Below are 19,239 nucleotides of genomic sequence, written 5' to 3'. Positions count from 1 at the left end.
CGAATTCATGTGGTTACATTTTACCTCCCAAATTTTGTTTTTTAAATGTCATTTCAACAACAATCAACTCTACACCTAATTTAATGCAAAAGCCCTGATGAAATTTATCAAAATCAGCAAAAAATCAAATAATTTCATTAACTTTTTCAAATTAGAACCCTAACGCTAAACATGCAAATTTCATATCAAATCAAGTAAATCTTGAACCAAAATGCATAAAGAGATGACAAAGATTGTTTTACTAACCTTTTTGTCCATTTTCGTCATCAGAAATGTCGTAAAAATCGCTTGAGAAATTCGAAGGTGTCGACTGCATGAAACGTGTGTTTGAATTTGTTGTTTTTGTGTGTTTGACACCTAAACGCATCATTTTCTTCAATTTTGTTATGAGGGGCATTTTCGTCTCTGCAAGAATTTAGGGCATTTTAGTTTAAAACTCAAATACAGGGGTAGTTTTTTTTGCCCCCTTAATTTTGGGGTAATTTTGATTTCCTTTTTTGTTATATATGAAAATTCAGGGAAATTTTAGTAGCTTGATTATACCTCAGGGGAGCCTTAAAGCCCAATCCTTTTTTGTCCTTCTGCTGTAAGTTTCATTCCGTCTTCTTGTTTTGTTCTTTCATCTTTTCGGCAACCAGATAGGCAAACACAGGAGAAGGGCGATGGAGTTGGATAATTTCGCACCTATATTTGGAGAACCGAAAATTGAGTGGGCTGGCTCGGGTTCAGGTCGAGTGATTCGGTTCTTGTTCCATGTCTTCGCTCCTGATTCCTCTAACCTATTTATCCATGCCACCGATTTTCACTCCAGTACTTGGGAGGCTAAACGCTCCGTGTTGCAGCTTGAGGACATGGTATGTAATCTTCCTCTGTTTTTTTTTTTTTTAAAGGTTAAGGAATCCCTATATTTGGTTAGCATTGAATTTTTAAGCAAGAGGAAACTTTATATGACTGAAATCCTTAGCATTGAATTTGTTTTAGGGATCGGCACTGTGTTGTTGCTGGGTATATGGCAGGTTCTGTTTGGTTTAAGTGAATAGCTAGTGGATCATTGAAGCATTTTCAAGTGTTGGGTTTATTAGGTTTAGATTATGAATATGATGCTTTATTTTACTTTTCCTGATCATATTTGCAGAGGGATGAAATTGGAGTAGGGGGCTCGTGGTCTGAGTTCATTGACTATGTTGTCTCGTCCATTAAATCTGAAGATGTCAAGCTTGTTCTGGAGGGATTTTCAGACTCAGATGGTAATCAAAATTCAAAGTTATCATTATCTTTCTGCTATTAACTATAATGATAAATTAGGGTGTTTTATTTTGAGGTAGTTACCAAGTTAGTGATTCAGACAGAAGAAACCTTGAGACTCTCTAATAGAGAAAAACTTTTGATGCTACTTACTGTTCACTGTGCTCCAGATGTTGCAAGTGCAAGATTAGTGGCCCAAAAATCGAAAGGGATGCCTCTAATCTCCATTTCTCTCACAAGACTCAAGGGATCTGTTGCTTCTAAGGCTATGGAAAATCTATCTTTACAGCTCTTCAAAGATTTCAAAAGCATGCAACAACTACTTATAAATGGTAATATCTTATATATATACTTTAATTATTATACTTCTAATTTTTTTCCTGGTAAGGGGATGTTGGGTCATATACTTGAAAATTTTATTGTTGTCAATTTGCATGGTTTATTTTATAAATCATATAAGTTCTTATAACTGTGGTTGTTGTTCTTATATCTACACAACTATTAACAACTTGTAGAAAAGGTCACTGAGATGTACCCTAACACAAGGAGATAGCCACTAAAATAGATATTGGATTGACATATACTATTATACTTAAATGAGGGTGGGCTAGTAATGAAAATGTAATTGATAATACCCTATTATGAATCTATTGGTTCTCATTGGTTGGTGAATTGGTCTTCTTAAGAAAGAACTTTTACAATCTTTTATTATGTTCAATTTTTTTGTATATTGCATAAATGCCAATGGTTATGTGTTTTTATTATTCATTCTTCCAGCTGCACCACTTATATGATGTACTTTTTCCTGGCATTATGTTATTGGTGGTGTGTTATTTATATAGATCTTTTCTTTTATCCCCCATTTCATGTTTTTCACATGGTGTGACTTTAGGACAGGCTTAATAGTGTTGGTGATGAAACTATCTTTTGAGAAAATTAATTGTTGCTCATTTTGTATTTACCATAGAGCAAGAATGGTCTCTTCAACTAACAAAAGTGATATTGGCTGAGAAGGTATGCCTTTGTGTCACTTCTATACATTTAAGCTTACAGTTCAATCTTTTTGGTTTCTACTTGCACATTTGTCAAGGCATATCGTTATTACTTTTTTTTATTTGATGCTGCATATTTTTTAGGGATAATCACATTAGCTTTTGCCTTTTCACATCTCTCTATTTGGGTTGCATATGGCAGTCTCACTTGTAAGCTACAATCACATTTAGGTCTTTAAGATTTAGGCTAATTAATGTTTGGTTCACTAAAATCAAAACTTAAGATCCTACATTATTAACTAAAGTCAAACACACCCATTTTAAAAGAAACCATTAAGGACATATGAAGTGTAATGTAATAGCCAAGAAGGTTGACAACATACCAATCGTGTATAAGAAAGGCCTCTAAGAAGAAAAGGTGTTGTAAGAATATATTGAGTATAATATCTGTTGAGTTGTACATATTAGGTTAGGATTTCTCTAAAATAGGATTAGGTAATTGTATCATGTAAAATGGGAATGTATTGATAGTCTTTCCTATATTTGGCTTCTTAAAAATTTTTTCGGTGATTCTGATTCATTCTCCAACAAAGTTTGTCATTTTTCGACTGTCTTCTCCGACTACCGTGTTTTTGTCCTTTTTTGATGGCCATGGCTACACCATTGTGATCGGAATGACTTTGCTGACAAACCATTGGAAAGAGAGTCACCATTCGACGTTGCACACTCCTCCATGTGTCATCAGTCTACTTGGTAGTCTCCATTACCGATCTGCTTTTCTGGTGAGCGTGCGATGACACCACCTTTAGTAGTCAATTCAAAAGACATCGACGAATTGATCTATGGTGACCCCACTGTCATTGGTCATCAGAATTGTTTGAATGCGCTAGACGTTTCCTTCTTGGATAGTCTTCTCTGATTTACTTTTTCGATGCGCAAGCCAACATTGTTGATACCATCATCTTTGGCTAGCACCAGCGTATCTTCTCCAGTCATCCACGCGCTTGTTCATCGCTAGCCGTCTCTATCATTGTTAGAAAACAGTTTCTGTCAGATTTTTCCTTCTCTCTAGGCTCTGTTCACTTTTCTAACCTCATCACCGGGTACTTTTCACCAGCGTTCCTCAATTTATGATTAATTTCTCCATCTTGTATGGTTAATATGGCTATCAAGAGTTCCAAATCCAAATACTTCTCATTTCTCTCTCTTCCCATTATTACAACTAAAAAATTAACGGGAAGTGCCAACTATACCTCCTGGGTTGCTTTAGTTGAATTATGGTGCATAGGGCAAGGTCTCAAGGATCATTTAACTACCCAAGCTAACAATATTGAAGTGGATAAGTCGACATGGAGGAAAACAGATGCTTTGATGTGTAGTTTGCTCTAGAATACGATTGATCCTCAACTCCATCCTATCTATAAGGCCTATAGAACTTGTTTTGAGATATGGACTCAAGCCAAATGCCTTTATACTAATGACGTCTAGAGACTTTATTTTGTTGTGTCCTCCCTTGTTAATCTAAAACAACAAGAAATGGACATGTCTAAGTTTCTCGGTCGAATAGCCTCCCTGAAGGTAAAATGTAATTCATTGATACCTGCTGGCAAAACTGTCACTGAAGAGCTGGCTCAACGGGATAAGTTCTTTATGGTGTTCACCTTTCCTACTATTAATCTAAATCTTGCCTTTGTTCAGGATCATATTTTGTCCAATGCTACTGTTTCCACTCTGGATGATGTGTTTGTTCGGCTGCTTTGGTCTCTTCCAATAGCATAGGATCTGAATCCATAACCGTTGATTCCTCTATCTTGACTTTCAATTCTCAACATAATCTAGGTGCTCGAGGAAACATGGGGGTTGGCCTAGATGTAGTTATTGTAATTGGTGGGGGCATACTAAGGAGAAGTGTTATAAATTACATGGGTGACCCATTCAGAATGCAAATGTTGCACAGGTCCAGTTAAGTCATCCTACAAGTCAACTTGAAATGTTTACAAGCCAATCTTCTTAGCCTTCCTTGACCTTTACAGGTGTCGATTATGAAGAATATCTACCATTTCAGATTGCCAAATAGTCATCTCAATCTTTAGAGGAAGGTGATGCAGGAAGGAAAATTGTGCTTGAAGAAGAGTTTGAAGAGCTCGTAACTGAGCCTATTCAAGTAAATCCTTCAGGTATACAATCACCTATACCAACTACAACGGCTCAAATAAGAAAGTCTATTAGAGTGTCTCGACCTCCCGAGAGATATGGATTTCTGACAGAAGGAGATTTTGAATCGCTTCTAATGGGAGAAACTGAGCATCTAGAGGATCCAAAAACTTACCAAGAGGCAATATTGGATATTGACTCCGACAGATGGCTAGAGGCAATAAATTCAGAAATTGAATCTATGAATGCCAATCAAGTATGGACATTCGTTGATCCACCTAATGGAATAGTTCCGATCGGATGTAAATGGATCTTCAAGAGGAAAATTGGTAAGGATGGAAAATTTGAAACTTATAAAGCTCGATTGGTAGCTAAAGGTTATACTAAAAAACAAGGGTTGGATTATGAGGAGACCTTTTCACCAGTCGCGATGCTTAAATCCATCAGAATCCTGCTAGCTATCGCAACACACTATGATTATGAGATATAGCAGATGGATGTTAAAACTGCTTTTCTCAATGGGTATATTGAAGAAAATATTTATATGGAGCAGCCAATCGGTTTGATGAAACAATTCGAGTATTCGGTTTTATTAAACATCCGGATGAGCTGTGTTTATAAATTGGATAGGGATAAAATTGTCGTTTTCCTAGTCTTGTATGTAGATGACATATTATTAATTGGAAACAACATTGACACTATGACTGAGGTTAAGCTATGGCTAGTGAAATCTTTTTCCATGAAGGATCTTGGAGAAGCAACCTATATTCTAGGTATTCGCATCTATAGAGATAGAGCGAAAGGATTAATAGGTTTATCTCAAAAGTTGTACATAGAGAAAGTGTTGAAACGTTTTCATATGCAAAACTCCAAGAGAGGTCTTTTACCGTTTCCTCATGGAACACATATATCAAAAGATATGTGTCCAAAGACTGATGAGGAGCGATAACGAATGTGTGAGGTGCCATATGCTTCGGCAGTAGGGAGTCTCATGTACGCCATGTTATATACACAACCAGACATTGCTTTTGCAGTTAGTGCAGTAAGCAAATATCAGTCAAATCCTGGAGAAAGACATTGGACAACAGTAAAAGCCATCCTGAAGTATTTAAGAAGGACCAAGGAGTTGATACTGGGTTATGGGGGTTTAGAGTTGACGCTCAAAGGATACTCAGATTTTGATTTCCAGTCTGATATAAACAATAGAAAGTCTACGTTTGCATTTATTTTTGTTTGTAATGGAGGCATAGTTTGTTGGAAAAGTGCCAAACAATCGACTACTGTAGACTCTACTACAGAAGTTGAGTATATTGCCGCTTCAGAAGCTACGAAAGAGGCCGTTTGGATGTGTAAATTCGTTACAGAGTTGGGCATGGTTCCTCAGATGAGTCAACCAGTAATTATATTATGTGACAATACTGGTGCCATTGCACAGGCAAAGGAACCAAGAGCGCATCAAAGGTCAAAGCATGTTCAACGAAAATATCACATCTTGAGAGAATTCGTTGGAGTTGGAGATATTGTCATTCAGAAGATTGCTTCGACGGACAATCTTGCAGACCCATTAACTAAAACACTAATACAAAGACTGTTGGACCGGCATCTAGAGAGAATGGGCATTAGGTACTACAGCGATTGGCTTTAGTGCAAGTGGGAGTTCTTGTTAGAATATGCCCTAAAAACCAATCGCTTTAATTGGTTTTAAGGGTTGTATATCTTGCATATACATTATTAATAAAAAAAAAAGTTCTGTCATACTTCACATGTTTTCTACGTCACTTTTATATTTATGTTGTAGTTGTATATTACATCCATATTAGTTACATGCATACAACATGTGAAAGGTCCTGATGAGTTTTAATAAACGTCATCAAATCGTTTCCTGCATAGGCAATTTGTTTGGGCAATAGTATTGCATAGTGGGTGTGTGCTATATCACCACAGTATATCAATGGATGATATTAGACATGGTGAATATACACATGGGTAAACAATGGAACCATTTGATGGTTAGAGAACTGATTAAAGGTTATTATATTATATTGTTTATCGAACGTGATCGCTGAACGATGATCACATGGTCATTAATATGTAGTCAATGATACATCGTAAATCATACTAGTGTATAGATCCTTTGACTTGAGATATCACATTTGATCATATGTTGCTTGAGCGAGAGGATAAGTGATGATCATACAGAGATCTGTCAACTCGACTGCTCTCGAGTTTCCATACAAATATCGAGAAATATGAAAATCTAAGACACTGGCCAGTGTAAATAAAAGATCACATGAAGAGAGTTTCGATGTGGCACGTTATGATGTATGACTTGATATTCGAAAAAATTAAATATTGGATTTTGATATTCTATGAATCCAAGTTCAATTGGGATGTAATGACAGAAGGATTGGACTACATGGTAAATGTGAGTAAGAAAGATTCATTTGACATTATGTGAAGCTTGTACTTCATTGTGATGTAGGGGTCATGGGACATTGCTAGATGACACCACATGATCAGTGGGAGCTTCGTTTTGTAGCGGAAAACAAAGTATATTGGTCAACGATAGTTTTGAGTTATACAATGATATAATGAAACGTATCGCCTGATATAGGCCCACGATTACGTCACTATGAACCTTGAAGGTTACGCTCATATTTCAAGAAAAAAATGGTGTTATGAAGCTGAAAATATTTATCCATGGTGGGCTAGCACTTTCCGAGGATAAAAAATTATGTTTTTCGAATAAGATTCGGAAAAGGGGTAAAATTGTCATTTTACACCTTTTAAATTGTTTAGAAAGTTAGAATAAATAATTTTGGGCACAAATTATTCAACATGTGTCAAATTCTAATTTCTCTTAATTATCAACCAATAAGAATTGAACACATGCTTAAACTTGATAAATATCAAGTTTTAGTTTAATAAAAGAGAGAAAAATGTAGAAAAATATTACATTTTCTCTTCTTCTTCTTCTTTTGTCGGGAAAAGCACCATTTTTCTTCCTTGAAGGGTGCAAGTCAAGAGATCATTTATTTTAGTGATTCAAGCTTCCAAACTTCAAATCAACTTACAAGGTACAAGGTAGTTTACATGTTTCTATGTTTTATTTCTTGAAACAACATGTAAATTTTATATTATCATTGTTACATATGATGTGAACATGATCTAAAAATTCTAATTTTCTTGCCAAAATCCTTCAGTCCAATGGTGGGGTTTGATTCACCCAAAATAATGAAACTGTTGGGAGGAATAAACAACAGAGGGGTAGTCATTTTGGTGGATAGCAACGCGACTCACAATTTCCTCCTAGATAAGTTGGTGCAAGAGTTGGGCTTATAGGTTCAGGCTGTTAGATACTCTGTGGTGCTTGGGGACAACCAAAAAATTCGAGTGGGTCGTTGTGAGGAAGTCAAATTAAGGTTGCAGGGGCTCTCAATGTCGCTCAATTTTCTTTCTTTTCCCTTAGGAGGCGTAGATGTCATACTTGGGGCTGAGTGGTTAAAGCAATTGGAGGAGGTCAAAATCAATTGGAATAATCTTTGTATGAGATTTTGGTGGGATGGTAGTAGGGTGGAATTAAAGGGGGACTTGTTGCGATCCCAAATGCAAGGTATGGGACTTGAATCCCACATTGGAAAGTATGGGCAACTAGTGTGGGGTTTATATGGCCTTGGGCTCTCCCATCTCAATAGCTAGCTTTTGAGGTGTGGTTCTCCTAAGGTTCGTATTATTTGGTATCAGAGTCATCACCATGTCTCTCAGTTGCAATCGTGCGGCGCGGGTGGTGACGCCGGCATTGCAATGTTCGCCCGGGGCTAGCAAGGAGCCAGCGCACAGCCAACCCGTGTGGGCGTCGGTGCTGCGGAGCGTGGTGGTATGTTACGATCCCAAATGCAAGGTATGAGACTTGAATCCCACATTGGAAAGTATGGGCAATTAGTGTGGGGTTTATATGGCCTTGGTCTCTCCCATCTCAATAGCTAGCTTTTGAGGTGTGGTTCTCCTAAGGTTCGTATCACTATTCTTTAAGAAGAGGTAAGTTGCTATACAGAGGCAGATTAGTGGTGCCAAAATGTTCCAGGTTTATTCCTTCTTTGATTGTTGAGTTCACTCATCATCTTATGGTGTACATTTTGGTTTTTTCAGGACGTATAAAAGGCTGAATTCTATTATGTATTGGGAAGGTATGAAGAAGGATGTTAAGAGCTGTGTGGTAGAATGTGATGTGTGTCGAAGGATGAAATATGAGGCAATGCCACCAGCGGGCTTACTACAACCACTACCTGTCCAAGCTAATACGTGGGAGGACGGACTTAACTATGGATTTCATCGAAGGTCTTCCAAAGGTAAAAGGAAAGAGTGTTATTTTGGTGATCGTGGATAGATTAATAAAATATAGGCATTTTATCGCACTACGCCACCCCTTCAATGCCAAAGACGTGGTAGAGGTGTTTATCAAAGAGGTGGTTCGCCTCCATGGGTTCCTACGAAGCATAGTTACAGACCGAGATCGTATTTTTCTGAGTCATTTTTGGACATAAATTTTTAGGGCTGTTGGAACTATCTTTAAATATAATACGGCCTACCATCCTCAGATGGATGGCCAAATTGAAGTCGTGAATCGAGGTTTAGAAACGTACCTTCGCTGCTTTTGCTTGAGGTACCCCAAAAATTGGCCTTGGTGGCTAGCGTGGGCAGAATATTGGTATAACACGTCATTTCATAGCTCAACCGACATGACTCTGTTAGGGCCGTCTATGGGAGAGATCCCCTTCCCTTTTTGAGATGGGTGGAAGAAGAATGTAGGATTAAAGAAGTGAATTCCATGATTAAGGAGAGGAACTTAATTTTGGATTAATTAAAAAGCAATTTACACATGGCTCAAGAAAGAATGAGGAAGGCAGCCAACAAACATCGAAGGGACGTCAAATTTTAAGTAGGTGATTGGGTCTTCCTTAAGTTACAACCATATTGTTTTTGTTCATTGGCATCTCGTCCGAATGAGAAACTCAACCCCGTTTTTATGGACCATTTCAAGTGATTAAAAAAATAGGTGCAGTGGCTTATGAATTAAAACTACCTGAGAATGCAAAAATACACCCTGTTTTTCACATTTCTTAACTAAAAAAGTAGATAGGATCTGCTTTACTGCCTCAGCCCTTACCTGACTGCCTCAATGAGGAAATGGAGCTGCAAACTCAACCAGAAATAGTATTGGCAAATAGATATTCCAAACAGGGGGACTTAGAGCTGCTGACAAAATGGCGAGGACTGTCGAATTGTGAGAATTCTTGTGAACTGTATGATAATCTCAAACACTTCTTTCCCAATTTGCACCTTGAGGACAATGTGCCTCTTAATGGGAGGGGCAATGTTAGGGTGAAGGTGTATATCAAAAGGAAGACCAAGAGAGGGAGAGTGACATGTGGTCGACAAGCTGGAAGAAAGTAGGACAACCAAACAAGTTTGAAGAGTCTCTCAAGTTAGAAATAGTAGAGGTCAGAAGCAAGAGAATTGTACTTGATCCTGGGAAATTCAAGTGATGAGTTGGCAAATCCTGAGTGGCAGAAAGGAGGCAAAGGAGTAGGAGAGTAGATATAAGCTTGCAGAAAGCAAGTATGGGAGAGCAGTTTTTTGAGGAAAAAGTAATAGGTAGGGAAAGTATAGCCTCTTGAAAGTTGTTGTGGTTCAGCAGTTGGTTTGGTGAAACTACTGCAGGAGTGTGTTTTGGAATGTGTTGTTACTGTTTTGTGTAATTTTCTGGAAATCAATATTGTAACATTGAATTAGAAAATTACTTCTGTAATTGTAACTGAATTGCTGAATGAAATGAATATATATTAATTCGGGGAATTCTGTTACATTTAATGATTTACATTGCACTGTTACATTGGAGCTATTTCGACTATAATGTGTAGCATACTGGCTTTAAAGGAGCTGTAGTCTAAAGTTGGTATCTAGTAAGAGCCTGCTTTTCTCTAGGTTGAAACCTCTCACTCTCCAGGTCTGTATCATAGTTTTGGTGCCTCCCGAAGAGATTGAAAAGTGTGAGAAACATGCTTAAGTGTGTGCAAAGGAGGTTTGCAGTGATGATTTATTGGTGGAAGAAGAGAAAAGAAAAGTCAAGGAGTTCAATTATCTTAGTTGGAAAGAAGAGTTATTTTTTGAGTAAAAATCTAGAGTCAAGTGGCTCTTGGAGGGAGACCAAAATATTGGTTATTTCCACAAGTGTGTCAAGACTAGAACCAATAGGAATGCCATTAATAGCATTTGTCCTAAAGATTGGAAGCATTGAGTGTGAGAAGAACAAAGTGAAAGAGGAGTTTGTTAGATACTTTTATCATCTTCAAAATGGCCTTAATCAAAAGGTGAAAGAAGAAGAAATTGCCAAGGTGGTCAACTATAGAATCTCGGTTGAACAAGCTTTTGAGATGGTGAAGGAGGTCTCGAGAGAGGAGATTAAAGATGTTTTGTTCACTTTGGACAATGGCAAGGCTTTGGGTCCGGATGGTTTTGGCGCTTACTTCTTCAACAAGGCTTAGAGTGTGATTGACAATGATGTGGTTGAGGCAATCCAAGACTTCTTCAAGTTGGGATCGTTGTTTAAAGAGATGAATTGTTCCATTATTGCTTTTTGTTAGGATTGGGACACTTGTCCTCAATCCAATGGTAAGTCTTCATTATAAATATGCGTTTTAGGTTTCAAAAGAGGGAAGAAGAAAAACATATTAGGGTTTATTGGTTGGTAGCCAATCTTGGTTGATTGTGGGAGGTCTTCCACGTTTTGAATGGCCGAAAAATAGGAGGTTTTGGACTCCTGAAACTGTCTGGAATTGGAGGTCATGAACTCTTCGAATTGTTTGATTTATCTTTGTAATATTTTGATTAATGAAATAGTTTTAGTTTATTATGTTTTTGTGTTTTAATTTTTTGTTTTAGCTGAATAAGAGCTAGATTCCTAACAAAATGGTATCAGAGCAGTTTGATCTGAGTTTTTGCTGTGCTTTCTGCAAGAGAAATGATCGGAGATAGATGAGGAAGTCGAAAAGTCACTGGTTGACAGTGGATGGTCGTTAAAAGGTTCTGTCAGAATAAGATCGACTGAAGATGATGATGGTGAAAGGCAAATTGGCAAGACGACGATGATTGGAGATTTAAAAGGTTGCCAGAGTCAATGGTGAGAAATGGCTTAAAAAAAATAAAACAGAAGAAAAGGGAGAAAAGGAAGTAGCACAAATGGTGAAGAGAAGAAGACAAAAGATGAAGAGAGGAGAAGAAAGAAGAAGAGAAAAAGACAAGGAGAAGAAAGAAAGGAGAGACAGAAAAAAAGTTAAAAAAAAAAGGTGGAAGGCAAAGCTTTTTAAAAGGGTTGTTGGTTTATTGGGAAAAGGAGAAAAAGGGCTGTTAATTTGTTGGGAAAAGAAAAAGTGAAAGCCGAAGGTTGGTTTGTTGGAAGGAGAAAAAAAAAGTGTGGGGCCATATGAGAAAAAAGTGGAGAGGTAAAAAAGAAGTGGCACAGAGAGGGGTCAGTTGATGTAGAAAAAACTAAATTAATTAAAAATGAAAAAAAAAATCAAAAAAAGCAAATTGAAAAAAAAAAAAGTTTAAAAAAATCAATATATGAATGTCCATCTTGAGCAGAAGATGGTTTTGAAGGGGAGAAAAATGTTAGAATTGGGACATTTGTTCTAAATCCAATGGTAAGTCTATTATAAATATGTGCTTTAGGTTTCAAAAGAGGGAAGGAGAAAAACATATTAGGGTTTGTTGGTTGGGTAGCCAATCTTAGCTGATTGTGGGAGGTTTCCGACGCCTTGAACGACCTAAAAATGGGAGATCGTAGACTTTTCAAACGGTTTGGAATGGGAGGCTCCGAACTCCTTAAATTGTTTAGTTTATCTTTGTAATCTTTTGATTAATGAAATAGTTTTAGTTTATTATGTTTTTATGTTTTAATCTTCTGTTTTAGCTAAATAAGAGCTAAATTTCTAGCACTCTTATTCTTAAGTGCCTGAATCCTACCTTTTGTAAAGATTTTAGGCCCATATCTAGTTGTAATACTATTTATAAATGTATTATCAAAATTTTGGCTGATAGGCTTAAAGGAATGCTTCCAAACTTCATTAATAAGCCACAAGTTTCTTTTGTTGAGGGAAGGAAAATTGGAGATAACATTCTCCTTTGTCAAGAGCTTATGCACATTTATTATAGGGAGAAGAGCAAGCTTAAGAGACGTGGCATCAAAGTGGACCTCCTAAAAGCCTATGACATGGTAAGTTGGAGTTTCATTTTAAAAGTTCTCAAAGTGATTGGCCTCCATCCCATGTTTATAAGGTGGATCAAGGAGTGTATGTCTACTCCTTTCTATGCATTAATGGTGAGCTTGAGGGATTCTTCACTAGCTCTAAAGGTCTAAGGCTTGGTGATCCCATCTCCCCTTACCTCTTTGTCATAGCCATGGAAGTTCTATCTAGAATTCTTGAGATCATGTCTTTGAATAAGGAGTTTGAGTTTCATTGGAGATGTAAGAAGAATGATATTACGCACCTTTGCTTTGCCGATAATCTCCTCATCTTTGGTTAGGTCGAAACAAAGTCCATTGGTCTTATTAAGAAGTCTCGAGTTATTCCACAAGTAGTCTAGGTTAAAAGCCTAATAATTCAGAAAGTTGTGTATTTATTTTCGGAGTTGGGTTGGAAGAGAAGAAAAAAATTGTTGAAATGTTAAATTTTTAGGAAGGAAAAACCCCTTTTAACTATCTTGGAGTTTCCATGATTATTTCCAAGCTCACTAGTAAGGATTGCAAACCTTTGGTGGATAAAATCCTTGGGAGGATCACTTCATGGAAAAGTAAATTTGTGTCCTACGCGGGGCATTTTCTCTTAACCAAGTTGGTGCTTTTTAGTACTCATATATTGGGCCTCAATTTTGCTTCTTCCTTCAAAAGTGCTTGGGGAGATTGAAGCCATTGTAAGAGCCTTTGTTAGGTACCTGGAGGGAACTCAGTAGCAGTAGCTAGCCTGCCCTTCCTTGACTTCTAGGGACCGATGCCAACAGCCACAGGTTCATAAGCTAAGGAATCACAAGAAGCAGGCACTGCTTCCTGAACTCAGGAACTCAAGATCCAACTAAAAGATGTAATAAAGATAGCGGAGATAGGCTCAGAAGAGAAAGCCAATATTCTCAATGTATAAAAAGGAACATTGTATGTTTAGCATGTTGATATATAAAAGTCTAATAATATTTCTAGATAAAAGATAAACACTGTCTTCCGATTATAGAAACATATAATTCTTATGATACTTCTCTGGAAGCACCAATTACGGAAACAAATACTAACTTAATAATAAGAAAACAGCCTGCAGCCTTCAAGAGGTCTGCTCTCCCCTCAATTCCCCTCCATTCTCTGATTTTTCTGCTTGCCTTCTTTTTCCTCCCTCTTTCTCTTTTATATCCCTTTAACCGTTTCTGCAGATGTTGTCTGTGGCTCTGCTGTCCTTTGTTGGTTCTGAAGGACTTGGAGCCTGCTGGAGTGACACCTGTCCCCATTTGCTGTTGCCTTTTGATTTCCTTTCTTTGGAGTGTTTTTTCCTGCGTGTTATGTATACATTAGTCCTAACAGCCTTCTTTTGGGATGGTATAACTTTCAATAAACGGAAAGCTAGAGTTGCTTGGAGGGAGATTTGTTTGCCTAAAGATGAGGGTGGTCTTGGCCTTTATGATTGTAAGGAGAGGAACAAATCAAACTTAGCCAAGCTCATTTGGGAAATTTGTCAATTGAATAGCTCTCCTCTTTGGGTGGGGGGAGTTATGATAAGAAGTGCTCTGTGCGGTGCCCAGCAAGGTGGTTATATACTTGGTGGATTTCCAAGATGGTTATGTCCAGCAAGTGTGTAAACAACTTCTGCAAACAGTAAGCACTCCCTTTGATTTCCCCTTGTGTTGCTGCATCATTGTGGTAGACCTGAAGTATCTTTCAAATCTGAGTGCTTGTAGAGCCTGCATCTCAGTTATGCTGTGGTGGGTTTTGTGTTGCTTTTTGCTGCTGCTGCTTTTGACAGTTTTTATTGCTGTGATCATTATGTGTATTTATGTTAAGTTAGTCAGGTTTAGGAGGATTATCACATTGTATAGTCATTACATGAACAGGGATGGTGACATTGCCTTGTTTTTGGTTTCCCCTTTAACTAGGGGTTTGTCCTAGCATTGTGGCTTTGGTGGTGGTGTAGTCTCTGTCCGGCCTTTGTGGTCAGTTGTTCTTGTTTCGGGGTGCCTTTGGGCATCCTTGCTTTGTTTGTAATACATACTTAGCCCAAAAAAAAAAAAAATGCAAATGAAAACTTTTAAACAAAGATACATCAAATAACAAAATAATCACCCAAATACAATTGTGATGGGTAGCTCAAACCCAAACTGTTTCAAACCCTAGTCAGAATACGATATAAGAGTGAACAACACCAGTTGAAAAAAAAAAAAATCTGCCTTGAGCTCCCATAAATAAACACAACAAATTTTGACTTTTATTTATAAAATCATGTACCAAGAAGACCCATTTCCTCCGTTTATGCTGACATCATCCTTCACTCAAGACTCCATTTCTCTTTACTTGTCCTGCATTTCACAATCCAAATGTTCACAGCTCAAAGACGACCCAGATAACTTTGTTGGTTATCAAATTTTGGCTTCAAGATAAACTCGATCTACCTTATAGTTCCTGTCCATTAATGCTGCAGTTGAACCCAACAAAACGAAAAGATCTTTGCAATCTTAGTTTCTGCAGTTTTTTCAACTGCTGTATTAGTAGCTTTTCTCTTTTTCAGGGATCATCATTTCATTTATTGAGTTAAATATGTTCTTATTGTCAGGAAAGGAATGAAAGTATTCAGAACCAACTGTTGAATCTAGAAAGACAGAAATTGCAAAAGATGGAATCCTCTGAAAAAGGTGAACTTTTAGCTCCTTTAATGAGTAATGGTTTGCAAGATTCTCCAGGCATGTATTATTTCAGCTTGAAGTGCATCCAAATTCAGTTCAATAGTATTTGCGTTAGAATATCCAGATTAGAAGTAAGCTGTTTTTGTCCATGGATTGATATAAAATTTCCTATTAAATGAAAAAAAAAAATGGGAATGTCTTGCTCCTAATATCATTATGGGAGTCATCATGATGTTTTTTTATAGGTTATAGGAGAGGCTAAGGAGCTAGGTCTAGAGCCCTTTTCATGGATTAGTTTAGGAAACATTATAGGCTTTGGCATCAGTGAGCAGGCTAAATCCTAAAGTCAAGTTGTTTAGCCTTCTAAAAAGTTAGAAAAATAGAAAAGACTGCAGATTCAAAATTGGACTTTGTGGATCAATTTGACTTATATCTGTAGTCATCTATTTTATGTTTCATAATTTTCTTGCTTTCATTAAACCATTACATATTAACTGATGTATGTAATCTCTTTATATTATCCTATCTCTGTATAATGCCGGATATTTTTGTATATTTTTTTAACCTTGAGCCATTAGGTAGTAGCGAGTTTTATTTTTACTTTTTATTTTTTATTTTTTTAATAATCATATCCTTAGCAATCAGCTCTTTTGTTTTCTATTCACTGAACTGCAGATAAACAACCATCACAAAGTTCGATCTCAGCCAAAGTTGCTAATCGTGTCATTCCAGCATACCGCAGGTACTTGAGCATTTACACAGGATATCACCTAATTCTGTAATTTAATTTGTATCAGCTAACAGCCATATTGTCTGGGCAGGGCAAAGGTAAGGGGTGCTTTACTACAAGAAACTGAAGATGACAAAGATAACTAGAGTAAGAGAAATGACAGTTTTATCACTTTGAGTATTAGCTGAATCAAAGCCTCCATTTATGACCATGCGAATGAGTAATCAAAGCAACACTAAAGAATTTGGTCATATTAGAGCATCACACTAACACACTAGAAGGAGAGTTCATGTAAATGCTGGTTATCTTCCAATTTCTCATATTCTGTTTACAAAGATGTATTAGGTATTTTCACATAGATAGTTTTGATTTCTTGATAAGGGAGACTTATTGTTGTGCTTTTAACAATCTCGCAAATACTGCCAGTTAATTATCAGCTCTATTTTTTGTTATAGATGCTGGAAATGGTTATTGAGTGTAGTTTTTTAATTTTTGGATGATTTGGAAATTTTTTATGGTGTATTTTCTTGGTCATCAAAGATGATATGATGCATATTAAAGTATATAATACAGCTATTTGTAAAGGCAATGAGGCTCATTGATGTTATTATCAGGCATTGGATCATATAGATTGCTACAGCCATTGTACCAGGCTGGAATTATTTTGATATGCATCTGGTATGATCCACAATAGTTGACTGTGTTTATCATTATGGATTTGACTATTCTTCTTGAACATACTTCTTGCTTGTAAACTTAATTAGTGTGGAAATAGTTTTACTAAATTTATGACGCTCTTTGGCTGCAGATAGAAAATCCATGCCAGTGAACAACCACGGCTTCTGTTTTAGTGGATTAGCTGATTCTTGTTAATTGGGAGGTCTCCCTAGTCATATCTTAGGTTCATACTGTGTCATGTAAGCGCTTACATTTATTTTAGATATTAAAATAAAGAATTGAGGGTTAAAGCCATAGAAGGCCTGGAGATTGAGCTGGAGATTGTCTGAATCTATTTCATAGGTTGCTCCAGAATAACTGAAACTGGCATGATGATGGAGCGTAATATCATGTGCATTAGTCAAAATTAATGATCTGCCATCTTCAAAAATGTTACTGGAAGTGGCTGCTGCAATAGGTTTTACACTGAAATTCCACTGACTAGCGAATACAACATCTATTTGCATGTTATACACAGCGGTTTTAGGTCCTTTAAAATGTTGAAAACAGGTATCATTTGGCTTGTAGACGTACTGTTGATTCTTGGAGAGAACTGTTGAAGGAGAATGCAAGGAATAAAGACACTTTGGCCATCATTTCTAGTTGAATGATGCATAATTCAGAAGATGCATCCTCTCAGTCTCTGGTTTTTGTTCCTCTTGGTATGAAAAATGGGCCAGCAACCCGATGAAAAATTGCTCTCAGCTTGCCTGTATAAATTAGAAGATGCACAAAATGAATTAATAGTTGAAAACTTGTACATTTCATAGAACTTCAGCAGAGAGGGAGATTTCAGGTGACTATTCTAACCAATAGAGTTGAGTTTTAGTCAAATCACGGCTTTGATAAATGAAAATTTTCCTTCTGATAATGTAACAAATACCTGTTTGTGCTACTGTTGCAGATGCTGTGTTTACTGCTTGTGCTACTGTTGCTGCTGCTGAAATGCCTGGCAATATTCAGTTTATTCTCTCCTGCCACAGAGCTTCTCCTGATCCACTGTTCTTTATCAGGTTGATTTTCAGATATGTCAAATGATGATCTGGGAGAAACCTTAGACCGATTTCTGACGTTTGTTTTCTTTTTTGAACCAAAAGATATTGGAAAGAACATCTTGATCAAGAAAGTTTCCTTCTCCATACTTTCACTCCTCAAAATCTCACCTGACTTTGTGCTTCTCTTCTTGTTCTTCTTCTGCAGCTTCTTGGTTTCACCTTCATTCTTGAAACAGCAACTTCCCGCATCAGTCAGAGTCTCACGCCTGACCTCTTGCTGTGTTTGTTGCTCATCAACGATATCTTTCAATGAGAGTTCATAACTCCACTCTGGCATGTTATGAATCATGTCCATGAGTTCCTTCCTGCCTTCTGCAATTGCCTGTGACCGTGTCCGTGGTGACAGGTTACTGTATCGATGGTTGTAGGGAAGCAAAGGAGAAGATTCATATGCACTAATTCTCAAATCATTTCCCTTCCACAAAGGAGGGGAGAAATCACCATATCCGTCTCCAACCTGTTCTTCAAAACGAAACTCATCTCTACTATGCTCAACACATGAACTTTTATCTGCACCCCAGAAGTCAAAATCAGTACTTCCTTTACTTTGACGCTTGCTATGCATCTTCCTGGTTGAGATTCAAAGAAAAAACTTGTTTCACAGTGACAAATCCTCAAAGCCAGTGCAGCGATCAGGCTAAATTTAGAGAAGTGAATGAAGGGAGGAGTAGTAAGAGTAATGTTGTGATTGACAAATGTGTATAAGAGGGCAACATTTTCATGAGAAAGTGAAGTTTAGTCTAGCTATGCCATTTTGTCCAGAGACTTTGTTTGTTGGAACTCAAAAGTCATTGCCGTCCTGGACGGGAGGACGAGTGCTGGGTCCAATTTTCTTCACCTGTCTCCATCAAAAGTTTTTCATCTAGACAAATTGCAACGACTGGCTTCTTGTTCTTTGGTCCATGCCTTTGGTCATTTTACTCAAAATTTTCCTCTCTTTTAAAATGCGCACTTTTATTTTAACATATATTAATATATAATAATAAAAATATATGTACTCACTTTGAAGACATATATAAATATATATTTGATGTACATCATCATATGATTGAGCGATCTTGAATTAATAATAAAATAACATTTAATCACATGATGATATACATAAGTGTGTATTTATTTGTGTACTTAAAACATGTATTATAGTATTGTTTAATATATAATGTTTTTATCAGTGGCTGGTGAAATTCTCTTCATTAGACTTTGGGGAGGTGATTATATTTGACAAAGGAATGGCTTAACCATTACACAATGTCCACATGCTTGGGACCAGAATTTCTACACATGAGAGTAAACTTGAGTGAAGGGTAATATTTGACTAATCTTTCTTGTTTGTCCATTCGGGTAAAAGTGAAGTTTCAAATGGATCCTAGTCTTGACCAATGACATGTCTTAGTTGATTTTTCTTCGT

General features: G+C 37.0%; 2 protein-coding genes across 3 annotated transcripts; one reads left to right on the top strand and one right to left on the bottom strand.

The window, feature by feature from the left end:
• The first annotated feature begins 530 nt into the window (after positions 1-530).
• LOC123205591 lies at positions 531-16,648 on the top strand. 2 transcript variants are annotated; one of them, XM_044622580.1, is made up of 7 exons: positions 532-854; positions 1,136-1,247; positions 1,416-1,577; positions 2,213-2,259; positions 15,260-15,338; positions 16,005-16,071; positions 16,151-16,648. In XM_044622580.1, the coding sequence occupies exons 1-7, from the start codon at positions 663-665 to the stop codon at positions 16,203-16,205; spliced, it is 714 nt and encodes a 237-aa protein (XP_044478515.1). In that variant the 5' UTR covers positions 532-662; the 3' UTR covers positions 16,206-16,648. The 2 variants fall into 2 exon arrangements, with proteins under 2 accessions (XP_044478516.1, XP_044478515.1); XM_044622581.1 differs by lacking the exon at positions 15,260-15,338 and having other exon boundaries at positions 531-854.
• A 464-nt stretch (positions 16,649-17,112) lies between these two features.
• On the bottom strand, positions 17,113-18,757 carry LOC123205590. Its single transcript, XM_044622579.1, has 2 exons — positions 17,660-18,757; positions 17,113-17,486 (listed from the first exon to the last, which is right to left on the bottom strand). The coding sequence occupies exons 1-2, from the start codon at positions 18,394-18,396 to the stop codon at positions 17,396-17,398; spliced, it is 828 nt and encodes a 275-aa protein (XP_044478514.1). The 5' UTR covers positions 18,397-18,757; the 3' UTR covers positions 17,113-17,395.
• Positions 18,758-19,239: the final 482 nt, after the last annotated feature.

Source organism: Mangifera indica, unplaced genomic scaffold, assembly GCF_011075055.1.
Source record: "Mangifera indica cultivar Alphonso unplaced genomic scaffold, CATAS_Mindica_2.1 Un_0009, whole genome shotgun sequence".
Classification (NCBI taxonomy): domain Eukaryota; kingdom Viridiplantae; phylum Streptophyta; class Magnoliopsida; order Sapindales; family Anacardiaceae; genus Mangifera; species Mangifera indica.
The sequence above is the reverse complement of the archived record's forward strand: the minus strand, read 5'-3'. Positions and strand labels throughout refer to the sequence as shown.